General features: G+C 35.2%; 2 protein-coding genes across 6 annotated transcripts in view; one reads left to right on the top strand and one right to left on the bottom strand.

Annotated features, from left to right (window-relative positions):
* LOC138704649 (galactosylgalactosylxylosylprotein 3-beta-glucuronosyltransferase P-like) overlaps nt 1–14,826 on the top strand; it is a 30,261-nt gene extending 15,435 nt beyond the window's left edge. For 2 of the 5 annotated variants that reach the window (XM_069832747.1, XM_069832748.1), the window contains one exon: nt 990–3,126. In XM_069832747.1, the coding sequence (XP_069688848.1) occupies nt 1,028–2,218 (1,191 nt within the window). In that variant the 5' untranslated portion in view covers nt 990–1,027 and the 3' untranslated portion in view covers nt 2,219–3,126. Of the gene's footprint in view, nt 1–989; nt 3,127–4,720; nt 7,549–13,031 lie in introns of those variants that run through there. The other 3 variants (XM_069832751.1, XM_069832749.1, XM_069832750.1) reach the window with 3 other exon arrangements.
* Rsph3 (Radial spoke head protein 3) overlaps nt 1–17,875 on the bottom strand; it is a 182,713-nt gene that overhangs the window by 64,306 nt on the left and 100,532 nt on the right. The window lies entirely within an intron of this gene.

Genomic DNA, 17,875 nt, shown 5'->3' with positions numbered 1-17,875 from the left:
TCTTCCTATACTTCCGCAGAGGTGTATTACTTATCTGCCAGAGAAGTTGCCTACCAAGTACGGCGTTCATTCAGAAGAGTACTAACCGATACGTACGGTAACGCCGGTAGTGGCAGAAATGTGAACTGTTTCGAAACATGTACTGAGGTGAGGTTTTTCTTACTGTCGGGATATGTGGAGAGGGTTAAGACGATTACTTACGTATTTGTTGACATTAACTTCGACGGTCAACATGGACACGGAGCATTTGATTTGTGTTGTGGAATGTTGCCGTACGCAACCGATGATAAAAAAAACAGTTCGAAAGAGGTTATGGTAGCACACAGACCGTACAGACCGCCATCTGTTGCTACGACGTTCAAGTTATACCGTACACGTTCTCAAGATCAGATTGAACGCCTTGATTAATAGGCAACTTCTCTGACACAAAAGCTGAAACTCGCTTCAAATCGCTGACTCATCAACAGTGACGTCATGACACACTTTGAAATGAACACCCAGTATGTGTATATGTATGTAAACTTTCAAGAAAACCGGAGAAAAACTTAAATACTTGGGACATTTTGCAATGTAAGAATACTGTTTTAATTTCAACGAAAAAATTAAATAGCAGCAAACGTGCCGTTCAAATACTGATGTAGTTCCTTTAGAAATGGCCGCACGAATAAAATAAATATATTCTCTTGTGACGCAAGGATTGGGGTATGATTTATGCCGAAACTCAATTTTGGTTTCGGGACCAGTTAGACCTAAAAACTCGTTAGGCTCTCCTCCTTTACAGGTTGTCTTTTCTTTATGTCTGAGTACCATTGTCTAGAATGTAAAACCAAAAACGAGCGAAATTGTGTTAAACTTTTTTGTTTGAAGTATCTCAAAGAATAATCCTCTAAAATTAATGATATTATTTACGGTTCACCCTGTATATTATGCATGTGTAGTCACTTAAAACTATAGTTGCAACAAGTAAAAGTGTTTTTTATTTCTTACAGAAAAAACTGAACCTTAGATCTGCCGCCTCTATGAGCTGATGCAAAAAAAAAACATGGAACCCATGACTTCAATGTCTCATCAGATTCGAAGCTATTCAATATTCAAGAGTAACACACGAGCAAGAAATCAGATTTGGGCAGCAGGGATGAAGCTGTCGCTTATAATGTGGTTCGTAATTCTGTTTGGTGCTTCTGTGCTTTTAGTGCAGTACTATGTATCGTCCGTGTGGACTTTCAGTGGTGTACCCAACACTGGGACTGAACATAGACTACCTTTCAGAAAACCAGGTGTTGCTATGACTTGGAGAGAAGAGTTACTGGAGGCTGTAGTGGACAAAATACCTCTGGATGACACAGTAGCTGTTAATATCGGCCACGAAGTGTTCCGTGATACGTTGCTTAAAATGGGGCGCCAGTTATTAGTTACGGGTGCTTGCAACAAATTGTCAGAGCTCGAAAATAATACTCTTGTAACATCAAAGTCACGTCGCCTATATATAATTACAGCAACTTATCGGAGACCAGAACAAATCCCTGACTTGACTAGAATGGCACAGACCTTGTTGCATATACCGCATCTACATTGGTTAGTCATCGAAGATGCAGTCGACAAGACGCCACTGGTAACAGAATTGTTAGACAGAACTGGAATCCCTTATGATCACCTAGTAGCTCCAATGCCGGAGAAATATGCGAAAAAGAAGGGTCCGAAACCACGTGGAGTATCGAACAGAAATCGGGGTGTCGAATGGATACGAGAAAATGCCAAAACCGGAGTCCTGTACTTCGCCGATGACGACAACACATACGACATTCGATTGTTTGAAGAGATACGGACTACAAAACGCGTGTCTATGTTTCCTGTAGGGCTGGTTACGAACACTGGACTAAGTTCTCCTGTGGTAGTGAATGGCAGTTTTGTTGGTTTTTATGATGGATGGATTGGGTCACGCAAATTTCCTGTGGATATGGCAAGCTTTGCAGTCAGTGTGGAGTTTCTGTTACAAAGGCCGAATGCAAAAATGCCCTATAGTCCTGGTTATGAAGAAGATGGTTTTCTGAAGAGTCTGGCTCCATTTGAACCTAAAGAGATTGAGTTGAAAGCTAATAACTGTACCGAGATATTAGTGTGGCACACACAGACGAAGAAGAACAATCCTTCAGTTGCACTTAATATGACAAAGTATGCCAATACGAATTTAGTGAGACTGAAACAGCTAATTGTGTAGTGGTGGATATTTATAATAAAGAAAGACAGTCTATGCAATAAATGTTTATAGTTGAGAAATGTTACTGCAAAAATATCGTCAAACGTTTTGCAATTTTGTTCTTTCATTCGTAATGTAGAATTTTGTATATTGCTAGTTATGAAGAAGATGGTTTTCTAAAACGTCAGACTACGTTTCAATCTAAGGAGATTGAATTGAAAGGTAATAATATTGTATCGAGAGCCTAGTGTGGCCTCATAGACGAAGAACTTTCCCTTTGTATAACAATACGAATTTAGTGAGACTGAAACAGCTAATTGTCTAGCATTTGATATGTTAGTGGCGGATATTTTTAATACATACAGACAGTATATTCAATAAACTAATATTGTGTAACATTGGAGCTGTTATTTGCGCATATCTTTAATATATGCAGACAGTCTATTAAATAAGTGTTCCTACTTGAGAAAAATCGTACAAGATTTTCAAACTTTTTACGATTTTATCCTATGATTCTTAATATTATTTAGCCTACTATATTTCTGGGTATGAAGAAGATACTTTTCTGAAACATCTGAGTCCACTTCAACATAAGATTGAGTTGAAAGCTAATAATTTTACTGAGATCTTAGTTTGACACAAACAGACGTAGAAGAATTTTCCTTCACTTCCACTTAATTTAAACAATGTATAACAATCCGAATTTAGTGAGACAAAAACTTGAAGAAATTAATTTTGTAGTATTAAATCTGTTGATGGCGTACATTTTAATACATTTAGACAGTCTATGCAACAAGGTTTTCTATTGAGAAGTAAAAATATGTTACTATAAATTTATTGTCAAACCTGTTACAGTTCTATCATGTGATTCGTAATTTGAATTTTTTTATTTACGAGACTGTGATTAATAAACGGCATCTTTTAAATTATACGGCTACTTAAATTAATTTGAATTTCAGTTCTTATGTTCTTGAATTATACAAAAATGCCTTCTTTGTGTGTATAAAAAATTGTTCCTTTCTTGTATGTCTTTTGAAGAAAATAAATTATACACAGATGTATCATTCATAACATAATAACAGAAGGGAATTTGGAGTACTTGTAATAATAAAGTATGGTTAGTAAGAATAAAGCTTAAGTACTTTCTCAAGATTTGTACTTATGTATATGAGCACATCCTGTGACTATATACTCGTAACTACTAGAACATACTCATTTTCGTAAGAATAAAAACATTCTACCTAACGCGAATATATACTCATTTCAACAGCCTTCTTGATCGTTTAAAAGTTAGTATATACTCGTGTTATCCTCTTCGACTACATCGCACCGTGATGCTAATTTTTTTATAGACTTTCATATGCTATCTGCATGCTGTAATAGTTTGTGTTTTGATTTTTATAAATTTTGGAAATAAATAAAAATATATATGTATAAATAAGTAAATAAACATGAAAGAAATAGTGAACCAGATACGTGACGTTAATAAAACAGGAAACAAAAAAAAAATACTGGAAACCGTCGTTATGGAGCGTTAGATGGAGATTATGTTCCATTTCTAGAATTCCAGGAGCTGTTTATATTTATATTTTATTTTATTGAGCTTCCTCAAATTTGAAGTTGCCATTAGACAAAGCATACAAAACAATACAAGAACAAATAGATGATGAAAGATAAAAGAGTAAGAAAAAAGTAAACAAGTACACAAACAAACAAACAATGGCAATTTACAGAATAAAAAAAGTTACAAGTAAAGAAGCAATGGATGCTAATAAGAGAAAGAAAAATGATAATGGTGCATCAGTTTTGTCAGTACACTTAATTAGAGTCCATATAGGTGGTTCCGTAAATGTTTGACTGACTCTCTAATATAGATAAGTATATATATATATATATATATATATATATATATATATATATATATATATAATTTTAAGGTTACACGTAATTGCATTTTGCAATTCATATTTTACAAAATAAACTGCAAGGTAGTTATAATTAACAATACAATCTAGGCTTATAATTTGATAGCCGTTAAAGGTGTAAGTTCCCTCTTAATAAAAGTCGTAAGAAACTGTGTGAGCTCTAAGCCTTTTTGATATTTGTCTCAATTTATGAATAAGATTAATGAATATATATTATTTTAATGTACCGAAGTGCATATGATGTTTCCATGCAGATATTCTGCGTCATCATACGATGAAAGAGTAATGGAACGGAGAAAAATTCTCTCCGGCACCGGGTTTTGAACCCGGGTTTTCAGCTCTACGTGCTGATGCTTTATCCACTAAGCCACACCGGATTCCCATCCCGGTGTCAGATCGAATCGTCTCAGTTTGTTCCACCTCTTGGGTTTGGATCCCGGCCAATCAGTCACTCATAACGAGTGCGCCTCCGCACATATGTGGGCATTGTCCTACGTTCATAGATATCTTTGACGTAGTGCAGAGGGCAGGCCACTAGAGGGAACCTAAGAGGTGGAACTTAAACTGAGACTATTCGATCCGACACCGGGATGGGAATCCGGTGTGGCTTAGTGGATAAAGCATCAGCACGGAGAGGTGAAAACCCGGGTTCAAATCCCGGTGCCGGAGAGAATTTTTCTCCGTTCCACTACTCTTTCATCGTAAGATTAATGGATCCTGAGTAAATATAATTTGTTTTACGTTATAAATTGAAGGAGAAACATACCATAATGAAATTGTAGATTTCTGAAATTGATTAATTTTTAAACTGTCTAATTACCACCGCCCTCTTGATGTTATAATGGCACGAATCTGATGCACTCATGGCTAACACAGTCATCATCTAGTAAAAGTCTGTTTTATTCAACTGTATATTTTACGAATGAACTTTCTGAAATATTTCAAAGCTCTCTTTGAAAGTACAAAGGGAAAGTTACCTAGAAAAATCCAGCTGTCAATAAAATCTATAAGACGCAAAAATGATTTGGAAATATTGTAAAACTTTCCTTTTTAGTACTTCATTAATCTTTTCCTACTTGTTCTAGCTAAGTCACATTTTTCGATGTTATAGAGGCAGATTACCTGAAAATATTTGTAGTTCTCAAGATCGATAGATCTTATTGTCCAAGTTTGTTTTCCTTGGGTATTTTAAAAGGTATAATGTTCGAAAGCAATTCTCGTACAGTAGAAGAATTGAAAGCTAACGCTAGAAGGTAGGTTTCGAAAATACGTGAATAAATATTACGTAAGATAGTTCCAAATGCCATGAATCGGGTTCAAGTTTTTACCTAAATTAGAAGTCACTTTCAGCACTTTTTGTAAAATTAAAGTTGTGCGGGTTAAGTCCTTTTTGAAGCGCTCTGGGGAATATGTTTGGCGTAAGTCTATAAGCTTAGCTGATGAGGAAAGTGAAGAGTCACGTGTTTCAAGAGTGTGGGAATGTTCCTTGAATTAAAGTTGTAAGTTTCTTTAGAAGCTGCTTCTGTGCGATTTTTTAGTTATCACTCTGCTAAAACTTTTTTAGAATAGACATATGAAATATCATGCACTACGGGTTTTCTTTGTTATTAAATATATAATTTTTAAAATTATTTTCTGATTTTTCAGTCTTTGACACAAAATATTTTTGAAAGTAATGCATATTTTCTTTTTATATTCATAGTATAGTTTATGCACAACATACAGTATGTGTATATGTATGTAAACTTTCAAGGAAATCGGAGAAAAGCTGAAACGCTTGGAACGTTTTGTATTGTAAAAATGTTATTTTGAGAAAATGCTACTCTGACTTGAACGACCAAATTAAAGTGCATTGAACATGCTGTTTAAATGCCGCTGTAGCAAATACCATACTATAATAATACCGTACAGCTAGCAGTTTTACGTGCGAACGACGATGGTGCTGCTACCTACCTGCCGGGATGGAGATACTCGCGAAACAAGCTGTAATCAACTGCAATGTATATTGTTGCTGGGCTAGTTAATTGTTAATAGTTTTATGAATTAGTACTAGTGTGAAAATGTCAGGGTGTATATGTGCTTTTTATAATTGTGACAATTGCAGCATTACAAATTGCTCCAAATCGTACTTTCGATTTCCGACAGTTCATAAAACGTAAGTCAACAACATTATTTAGTAGGCCTAATTCCTTCGTCTTTGTGTTGATAGAAAAATACAAATTAGTTTTTTTATTTAGACCTAATAAATAAATAGAAGTTAAAATGTATTGGATTTTAAGGTTTTATCAAATTAAGTTTTATTGTTGTCCACATGCCTTTACTAATTATTACAAGCATCAGATTACTATCAATTTTATCTTTGCAGTTGTCAGCAATGCGTATATAAAACATTACTGTAAATTCATTCCTAATATAAGATTGATTTTGTCTCGGTAAACCAAAGAAAAAATATGTAACAATTAATTACGGAAAGTAATATGAAGTATGCAATATTTCTCATAATATGCAGCTTTGATATAAGATAATAATTTTACATTAAATATTATTCAACATTTCTTAAGTGTTTCATATAAAATTCCACAATAGTAACTCACGTTTTAAACAATAGTCCGAATCTCGCTATGTTAATATTTGTATATGTGGACGTAATTCCATCCCTCTTTGCTAGATGTCAGGTCCGCGATTTTTCGCACTCACGCCAATGCTGTTAGTATACAGCTGTCCGGTATTATTATAGTAAGGTATTTGCCTGTAGTTCCTTTAAAAATGGCCCCGCGAGAAAAATAAAATACTCCCTTGTGATGCAAGGATTGGGATATGATTTTATGCCAAAACCTAAATTTTATTTTGATTTTGAGACCATTTTAGAGTTAAAACCTCGGCAGGCTCCCTCCTTAACAGGTTGTGTTTTTTTTTGTTTACGTATGAATAACGTTATTTAGAATGCGAACGTCCTGATTGCTAATTGTCAGGACATTCTTGAGCGGAAACCTGTCCGATAAGTTACATTATGTCCTCGACGCTATCGTTTTTTTTTTCTCGCGTGATGAAGCAACAAAAGAACGATAGTACTATTATCTGGCAGGACGATAGCATATACTTATACGTGGAATTATTTCTGCCAAGGTTTCAGGGAAAGACAGCAAGTGCGGGGTTAGTATCGATGGCAACGCGACCAACCAGTGTGAGCGATCGTATACTGTCATAATTTCTATGGACTGTTTACATGTTTTTATCGACATTTACGAATGTTTCGAGTGCACTAAAAGTGGGAAATCAGTGGATACGTGTTAATTTATTATCCGTCGTGAGCTGTATATTTGAAATGAGTCTAAACTTATGTGAAGAATGCAAGACATTGATAGCTGGAAAGTCTACTTCGCTTGAAACTTGACTTTACGGCGTTATAGGACAGTGAAATCTATGGTAGGCAAAGATACTTGGAAAAGGCTTTCTCTTAGTTATTCGGTTTATAATTTGCTGTTATATAAATCATCTCTCATCGTACCTCAGTTTTTGTGGAACTTGTAGTGAGCAAATTGACTGTCGAATTTCTTTGAGCCTTTCTTTTCATTCGAACATTGCCCCATTTTTTATAGTCTCTGAATATCTTCTCTGATATTTGTGGTGAACAAAACGGTTGTATAACGTATTTTTTCCAAGGCCGTGACTAAATAACGGTTTCTAGGTTACCAAAAGCGGTAGGGAAATGTAAAATTTTCTCCCTAGAGAGATAATGTAGTACTTCTCTCCCTAAAGAAGAGAAATATTACCTAACAATGAAAATAAAGGAACATATCATTATTATAGCATATATTTTATACTGACGTAGAATTATGAAACAATGTAGTATAAAATATTAACTTGAGCATTGAACAATCTATTCTATCGTCATCCGCTTTCGACAAGGAAGTTTGAAGTTTAAATTTTTTGCACGATATTCAACTGAATTCCTCTTTAACAATACAATACGTTATCCATATTTACTAATATCGATGTTATCATTTACCTTTAAACAAGATCTTAACGTAGAATATTTTTCCTATATCGTAGAAAACTTGTATTCCTTCATTCTTTCCGTGAAGTACACCAACAAGACATTTTCTGAATACATTTGTACATTCTTCAATAAACACCATTCTTTAAAACGAGTTGTCCACACCTGTCGAGTAACGGTTAGCGCGAAACTAGGTGGCCCGGGTTCGATTCCCGGTCGGGGCATGTTGCCTGGTTGAGGTTTTTTCCGGGGTTTTCCCTCAACCCAATATGAGCAAATGCTGGGTAACTTTCGGTGCTGGACCCCGGACTAATTTAACCGGCATTATCGCCTTCATCTCATTCAGACGCTAAATAACCTAAGATGTTGATAAAGCGTCGTAAAATAACCTACTAAAAATTAAAACGAGTTTATGCACCTTAATATTATAATCTTCTGGATTTTTTTGGCAGTAAACCAGAAATTCCTTCACTAACCGCATACGTTATTTCTTTTGGCTCTTCAAGACTACCCATTTTGCATTGCACATACAAATCCTAACAATACAATAATATAAACAAAAGAACGTTCCTATGACATTTCCTTTGCATCAGTGCATATGCCGTCAATAAAAGTAGCTTCAACAAACTTCAATAAAGAAAAATAAAATAAAATGCGACAATTTAGTCGCGGCCTTGGAAAAAATAGTATATACACCACGGGATCGAAACACATTTTCTCCTCAGTACATTTGTAGCCCTCAGGATAAATCTCTCGGGCTCCAATTGAATCACAACATTGAGAAACTCCATATGTCCACTTTTCTTTTACGAAATTGACTTATATATGATTTCGTATTCTAAACATGTAGGCTTCATGATATTATGAAGAGAAACCCCACATATTCCCATCATCATTCATTTTAGCTAAAGGGTTAAAAAAAAAATTTGAGCACAAATCTAGGCTCTGAGATGTTTTTTGTATCTCGTGAAAAGTTTAGTTTTCTAGACATGCGTGGTTTCTCAATATTCTGTTCTATTATGTACTCGAGGAAAATCATGCATTCTCTCCCTTAAAGGGAGTTGATCATTATCGCATGCAAAATAATGATAAAAATAGTCTATCTTCAAACAGTCGTAAATATAATACTATTTATCAGAGATCTTTAATTTTTTAGTGTTGTGTGTGTACATATTAAGCTTTAAAACGAAAAATGAATGGTTACTCTAGAAACTAATTTTTGAATTTAAACATAATTTTTTTTTTATAAATTCACTACATGCCTGTGATTAGGCATACCCTATTCACTTATTATAGCACACATTAAATTGAAATTTTGACCACTTACTGCTAATAGATACTAAACATACCCTACTAAAATTATTAGGGGAGAGTTGGTAGTATCGGACATCGGGTAATATCGGACAGTGAGTTTCTTTCATCTACCACCAGATGATAGTACCAGAATGACATGGTTACGTTTCTGTGATGTCGTGTACAGAAACGTAAACATGTTAGTCAAATACTACCACCTGGTAGTAGATGAAAGAAACGCACTGTCCGATATTACCCGATGTCCGATACTACCCAACTCTCCCCTAATATATTAAGGTCATAGGGCTTAAATCAATGATAACCGTCAATAAATTAAAAAAAAGAAGAAAGTTTGACGGTGAATATTGGTATAAGCTCTATGACCATAATATTGGAGATAAATTAATAAATTTTAGTAGGGTGTATTTTAGTATCTATTAGCAGTAAGTGGCTAAAATTTCAATTCATTGGTTGGCGCAGTTGGTATAGCGCTGGCCTTCTATGCCCGAGGTTGCGCGTTCGATTCCGGGCCAGGTCGATAGTATTTAAGTGTGCTTAATTGCGACAGGCTCATATCAGTAGATTTACTGGCATGAAAAAGAACTCGTGCTGGACAAAAATTCCGGCACACCGGCGACGCTGATATAACCTTGGCAGTTGCCAGCGTCGTTAAATAAAACATAACAATTAAAACATAACTTAACATTCAATATTCAATTCATTGTGTGCTATAATAAGTGAATAGAGTGTACCTGATCTCAGGCATTTAGTGAATTTATAAAAAATTGTGTTTAAATTCAAAAATTATTTTAAGGGTAAAGATTTACTCTAGAGTAACCATTCTTTTTTAATTTTAAAGCTTAATGTGTACACATACATCACTAAAAATTAAAAAGCTCTGATATAGTAATATGCGTTACAAGAGCGGTATGTTGAAGTTTTGATGTTCGAGGAAAAGTTTGAAAAAGCGAAACGTAGTTGAGCTTTTTTAATTTCCGAGAATTGAAAGAAAACATACCGCTCGTGTATCGTACATTATTTTGTGCGAAGATCGTTTATTACATAGCTGAAAGAGGAATTTCTAATTAGTTGCAATGAAATCTCCATCTTGGTTTCTGTTCAGTGACAGAAAATTTGCAAAACAAAACTATCTATCTTCAACATTTTTGCTTTAAAAAGTTTTCTGTGTTTACTATACTCCAGCAGGCCGTGATATAAGTCTGTCTTTTTTTCCCCCAGTCTATGATGAGTCTGGAATCTTGTTGATTTTTTCACGGCTTCCTTAATGTTACTTGCATCACGAATGCAGTAACTTTAGTGGAGTTGTAGAGTTTGCTTAATTTTTGCAAATATTTAAAAACAATAATTAACAGTGCAATTTAAGTGAAATTGCAATGGTAAGTTTCCAATTTATAATCATTACTATATTGAACGTCTCTAAAAATAATATGTTAAAATCCTAAAGCAGTACAATCAATATGTCACTTAAGCGGTAAGAAGAGGGAAATTGTTATGTGTGTTAGGTTGGGAATACTGAATGTGGAATTTTAGACTTTCCGCGGATTGTTTTTTGCGGAAACCAAGCAAATACGCACGATCTCGCACAAAATAGTATTATATTTACGATTGCTTGAAGATAAGCTATTTTTAACCATTATTTTGCATACGATAACGACCAACTCTCCAATGTTTTTTGCACCATTGCTCCAATATTTTTTATCAATCTTATTTGGGAAACAGAACATTCCTAAGACAGATTTGTTTTACTTCAACTCTGTGTAATACTACATTACAGCATTGCTTCACTATTGATATATAAATCGTACCTTCTGAATACTTCTCTTGTATTTGTAGTTGTATAGCAGATTCTGTTTATTTTAATCCAGCTTTCTGCTGTATTTTCATTGCTATATTGTCCCACTGCCTTATTATTCATCATCTACAATCTTGTCTGATATTAGTGGTTGACCTGGTACGATTTTCATTTCACATTGTGCCACTAGGATCTTAATGTTTTCTCTTAAATGTAGTAACAAGCGGTTGTATCACAGATTTATATGATTACATGGACTTCCCACAGAATCTTCATTCTACTATTGCCCAATTGTCATATCATCGTATCTTCACATCATCGTACTTGTGAATATTCTGCTAGACTTTTATTGAAAAAACCTCTTTGTTACATATATTATTTTAATGTACCGAAGTACATATGATATTTCCATGCAGATATTCTGCGTCATCATACGATGAAAGAGTAATGGAACGGAGAAAAATTCTCTCCGGCGCCGGGATTTGAACCCGGGTTTTCAGCTCTACGTGCTGATGCTTTATCCACTGAGCCACACCGGATACAACCCCGACGCCGGTTAGAATCGTCTCAGATTAAGCTCCAACTCTTGGGTTCCCTCTAGTGGCCGCCCTCTGCACTACGTCATAGATGTCTATGAACGCAGGACCGAAGTCCACACATGTGCTGAGGTGCACTCAATATAAGTGACTAGTTGGCCGGGATCCGACGGAATAAGCGCCGTCTTAAATCACGAAGTGATTTACGCATATCATATATATTATTTGTTACAGTTGATCCTACCATTTAATCGCCACGACATCATCTCATTATCTCTAGATATTATCTGTCATATTTATATGACATGGTTTCGGCATGAGTACTTCGGTTTTCCCAGTTATTTTTCTATTATTACCTCTTTATAGCCATATCGCTTCCAATTTGAATAATTTATACAGAGTGAACCGTAAGTAATGCCATCAATTTCAGGGCGTTATTCTTTGAGATATTTCAAAGAAAATAGTTTAATATAATTTTGCTCGTTTTTGCTTCCTTTTCAAGAAAAAAATTGTTTTATATGAAACATATAGTGTGTTTTGGGAAAGCCATTGATTTAATCCACAATATGTTCAGTCAATGTAAGAGAGCAGGGTGGCCGCGAAACCAAATGGCCCAGATTCGATTCCCGGTCGGGACAAGTTACCTGGTTGAGGTTTTTTCCGGGGTTTTCCCTCAACCCAATATGAGCAAATGCTGGTTAACTTTAGGTGCTGAATCCCGGACTTCTTTCACCGGCATTATCACCTTCATTTCATTCAGACGCTAAATAACCTGAGATGTTAATAAAGCGTCGTAAAATAACCTACTAAAGAGAGCAGGGTATTCTGATAATGAATGATTGAAAGAATTTTAGTTTTCCTATAAATGTGGAAACATTTGATCCGAAAAAGTGTAAAATTGTACAATTCCTTTGCAGAAGGAAAAGTTACATCATTTCGGATCAAATTTCTACACAGATAGAGGACAAAACTATTTTTTTCAGCCATTTATTGTCATAATACATTGCTGTCTTAAATTGACTGAGCATATTGGCAATTAAACCAATGGCTTTCCCAAGACACGCAATTAAATGTTTCATATAAGACAATTTTTATCTTGGAAAGAAAGCATAAATGAGCAAAATTGCATTAATTTCTTTTTGTTTGAAATATCTCAAAGAATAACTCCTGAAATTAACGACATTACTTAAGAGTCACTCTGTATACTATGCATGTGAAGTCACTTAAAACTATAGTTGCAACAAGTGAAACTGTTTTCTATTTCCTACAGAAAGGAACTGAGTCTTACTTCTGTGAGCTGCTGCAGGACAACATGGAGCCCTAGACTTCAGTGTCCCATCAGATTCGTAGCTGTTCAACATTTAGAAGTAACCCATGAGCAGAAATCAGATTTGGGCAGCAGAAATGAAGCTGTCGCTTATAATGTGGTTCGTAATGCTGTTTGCTGCTTCTGTGGTTTTAGTGCAGTACTATGTATCGTCCGTGTGGACTTTCAGTGGTGCACCCAACACTGGGACTGGTAATAGACCACTTTTCAGAAAACCAAGTGTTTCTATGACTTTGGAAGAAGAGTTACTGGAGGCTATAGTGGACAAAATACCTCTGGATGACACAGTAGCTGTTAATATCGGTCACGAAGTGTTCCGTGATTCGTTGCTTAAAATGGGGCGCCAGTTATTGGTGATGGGTGCTTGCAACAGGTTGTCAGAGCTCGAAAATAATACTCTTGTAACATCAAAATCACGTCGCCTATATATAATTACACCGACTTATCGGAGACCAGAACAAATCCCAGACTTGACTAGAATGGCACAGACCTTGTTGCATATACCGCATCTACATTGGTTAGTCATCGAAGATGCAGTCGACAAGACGCCACTGGTAACAGAATTGTTAGAGAGAACTGGAATCTCTTATGATCACCTGGTAGCTCCAATGCCAGCGCAATATACGAACATCAAGGGTTCGAAACCACGTGGAGTATCGAACAGAAATCGGGGTGTCGAATGGATACGAGAAAATGCCAAAACCGGAGTCCTGTACTTCGCCGATGACGACAACACATACGACATTCGATTGTTTGAAGAGATACGGACCACAAAACGCGTGTCTATGTTTCCTGTAGGGTTATGCACGGAGACTGGAGTAAGTTCGCCTGTGGTAGTGAATGGCAGTTTTGTTGGTTTTTATGATGGATGGATTGGGTCACGCAAATTTCCTGTGGATATGGCAAGCTTTGCAGTCAGTGTGGAGTTTCTGTTACAAAGGCCGAATGCAAAAATGCCCTATAGTCCTGGTTATGAAGAAGATGGTTTTCTGAAGAGTCTGGCTCCATTTGAACCTAAAGAGATTGAGTTGAAGGCTAATAACTGTACCGAGATATTAGTGTGGCACACACAGACGAAGAAGAACTTTCCTTCACGTCCACTTAATATGACAAAATATGCCAATACGAATTTAGTGAGACTGAAACAGCTAATTGTGTAGCACTTGATCTTTTAGTGGCGGATATTTTTAATACATACAGACAGTATATTCAATAAGTGTTCCAAGTTCAGAAATGTTACTGCGTTTTGAAACTTTTTATGATTTTTACCCCGTGAATCTCAGTGTTATTTACTACATTGCTGGTTATGAAGAAGATAGTTTTCTTAAAAATCTGGTTCCGTTTGAACCTAAGGAAACTGAATTGAAAGCTAGTAACTGTACCGAAATCTTAGTGTGGCACACAAGACGAAGAAGAACTTTCCCTCCAATTCCACTTAATTTAACATTGTATAACAATCCGAACGTAAAGAGACTAAACCTTGAAGCAACTAATTTTGTAGAATATAATCTGTTAGTGACGCACATTTTAAAACATTTAGACAGTCTATGCAGCAAGTGTTTCTAGTTGAGAAATAAAAATGTTACTATAAATTTATTGTCAACTTGCTACAGTTTTATCATGTGATTCGTAATTTTAATTTTTTATGTACGAGATCTGTGATTAATAAACGTATCTTTTAAATTACACGACTTCTTAAATTAATTTGCATTTCCGTTCTTATGTTCTTGAATTATACAAAAATGCCTTCTTTGTGTGATCCAGAAAACTAACGTTTGTTTTTTCCTTTCAGTGTATAGAAAATTGTTCCTTTCTTGTATGTCTTTTGAAGAGAATAAATTATATAGAAGTGTATAATTCATAGTATAATAACAGAACGAAATTCGGAACACTTCTAACTGACTATAATAAGAAAGTATTTGTCATATTTATAACATCGATTTTACCCATGAAATGTGACATCAAATAAAGCAGACAAAAGTTGTATATAAAAGACTGAGACGTAACAGGTTCCCTGTTCAAGTCTTCTTATGATGTCACGCAAGGAGTTTTGTCTTCGCTTCTTTTAGATTTGTAAAGCCTTGGTTTTTCTGAACCGACGCATGCGAGGTGCGAGGCCCGCCTCCCACAAATCCGGACTACACGACAAGTCTTTCGTGGCTCCGATTTAAAGAACGTAGAACTTTACACTCCTTGTCATTGCTCTTTCGAATTCTGCACACTTCAACACCAAATTACCTTTCGTCTCGTTTCTCTTATCTATACTCTAACCACGACGTAAATACCAGATCACTTATCTGTGGCGCGTTAAGTATACCTCTTCATAGAACATCTGGTTATTCATCATCTTTTACAGTATCCACCTCGCAACAATGGAATTCCCTGTCACAAAGTATTAGGGGCTGCAAGACAATAAACACTTTAAAAAACAGCTTAAAAGATAACCTTCTTAGCATTTCACTTCAATCATACTGACTTAAACTATCACTGTCTACATTGTTACTCCTTCCTTTAGACATGCATCCTGATAGTGCTGTATTTTCAAAATTGTCTCATAATAATCTCTATTATCTAACATTATTTGAAATATATTAACATTCTATGTATTTTAGCTTAATTCTGCTACATAGTTTGTATTTGAGTGTTTAATTAATAGTTCATAGTATTTTGTTGTTTAATTCGTAAATAACTCTTGTATACATATAATTCTTATCTAAGTCAAATTTTTGAATTCTTTGTAAGTTGATACATATGTATGTATACTTTTTGCTGGTTGAGTGGAGGAGAAGGCCTTACGACCTTAACTCTGCCAGCTAAAATAAATTATTATTATTATTATTATTATTATTATTATTATTATTATTATTATTATTATTATTATTATAGAAACCACTCACTATCTCTCGTGTAATCCGGATTTTTGCAAGGCGGGCCTCGCACTCACACGTCACATGCGTCGATTCAGAAAAATCCAAGACTTTAGGTTTTCATACCAAAGAATTTCTAAGAAAATTTTCACCTACGAGTGAGTTTTTGTGTATGATTCACAAGCAGCAGAAGAAGTATAAACTTCCTTTAAATAAGTTACTATTGCTTTGTTCCTCTTTTAAAACGAAATATTTACGTGTACAAAGTGATAAGGGAAATGTATAATTTTTAGAGAGGAGGCAGTATGAATAAAAAAATTTAAAAAAAATGGGTCCTAAAATTAATATCTTTGTGGATGGGTGGGTGGGCGGGTGGGCAGACAGACAGACAGAGAGATAGATAGATAGATAGATAGATAGATAGATAGATAGATAGATAGATAGATAGATAGATAGATAGATAGATAGATAGATAGGTAGGTAGGTAGGTAGGTAGGTAGGTAGGTAGGTAGGTAGGTAGGTAGGTAGGTAGGTAGGTAGGTAGGTAGGTAGGTAGGTAGGTAGGTAGGTAGGTAGGTAGGTAGGTAGGTAGGTAGGTAGGTAGGTAGATAGATAGATAGATAGATAGATAGATAGATAGATAGATAGATAGATAGATAGATAGATAGATAGATAGATAGATAGATAGATAGATAGATAGATAGATAGATAGATAGATAGATAGATAGATAGATAGATAGATAGATAGATAATCACTGAGAAAAGATTGTATCAAAGGATTTTCATTAAAATAAAGATGACAACATAATGTTTTTGATGAAAGCCTATTCTTAGTCTTAGCATTAGCGTAGGCGTTGATAATATAAATTTGACTTTTAATATGAATGGACATTGTTATCTATTAAATCTGTCACTTATTTAAACCTTAAAAAATCGCAAATATCCTGCTTTTAAAAATGTTCTGATAGTAACAAGCTACAAATATGTTACGCTACTTTCTAATTAAAACAATACATCTGACGTTATGTACATGATTTCGAAACAGATGCCAGACAGTAAAATGCGCATAACATCAAATATTTGCGTGTCAACACGATAAATAAATGACACATAACATTGCGTGAATATGTCTCATTCTGTTTGTGATACCGATACCCATTGCATGCACTCTGGGTCTGTTATACAGTCCAAACACATTCCTTTCTGTAATATTCAACAGTTCCCGAAAGTGTATATCTGTGCTATGTAAACGATGTAATAGTTAACACTTCGTACTATTTCCATAGCAACGAAAGTAATTAATAGTTTTGGAAGAGGATATTTATACATTATAGTCGGTTCGAGAGCTAGGGCTTAACACTTATGCCGTTTTCATAGTAACCAGAAAAATGAACAGTAAAGAGAGACTCTGGTCTCATAGTTAAAACTTCTCACACAGTTTCCACAGTAACGAACACATTCTCGTGCTGCTCTTACTAACAGGTGAAGGTAAACAAATGTAACAGATACGAGACTCTCTCATTGGCTGTCGCAGAAGTAATACGACTAACGAAAACGTAATGTAGTTCACATAATACTTTTCTTATTAATTTAATGCCGTATGATTCGTGACAGAAGTTGGCCTGGGTAGCGTAGTTTGTATAGTGCTGGCCTTCTGTGCTCGAGGTTGCGGGTTCGATCCCGGCCCAGATCGATGACATTTAAGTGTGCTTAAATGCGACAGGCTCATGTCAGTAGATTTACTGGCATGTAAAAGAAATTCTGCGGGACAAAATTCCGGCACACCGGCGATGCTAATATAACCTCTCCAGTTGCAAGCGTCGTTAAATAAACCATAATTTATTTTTCATGACTGAAAACGGATTTTAATTTTTTCAAACAGTGTAAGCCTTCCTGTTAATATTTTGCCTTTATCTCCTG

Source organism: Periplaneta americana, chromosome 8 (assembly GCF_040183065.1).
Source record: "Periplaneta americana isolate PAMFEO1 chromosome 8, P.americana_PAMFEO1_priV1, whole genome shotgun sequence".
Classification (NCBI taxonomy): domain Eukaryota; kingdom Metazoa; phylum Arthropoda; class Insecta; order Blattodea; family Blattidae; genus Periplaneta; species Periplaneta americana.
The sequence above is the reverse complement of the archived record's forward strand: the minus strand, read 5'-3'. Positions and strand labels throughout refer to the sequence as shown.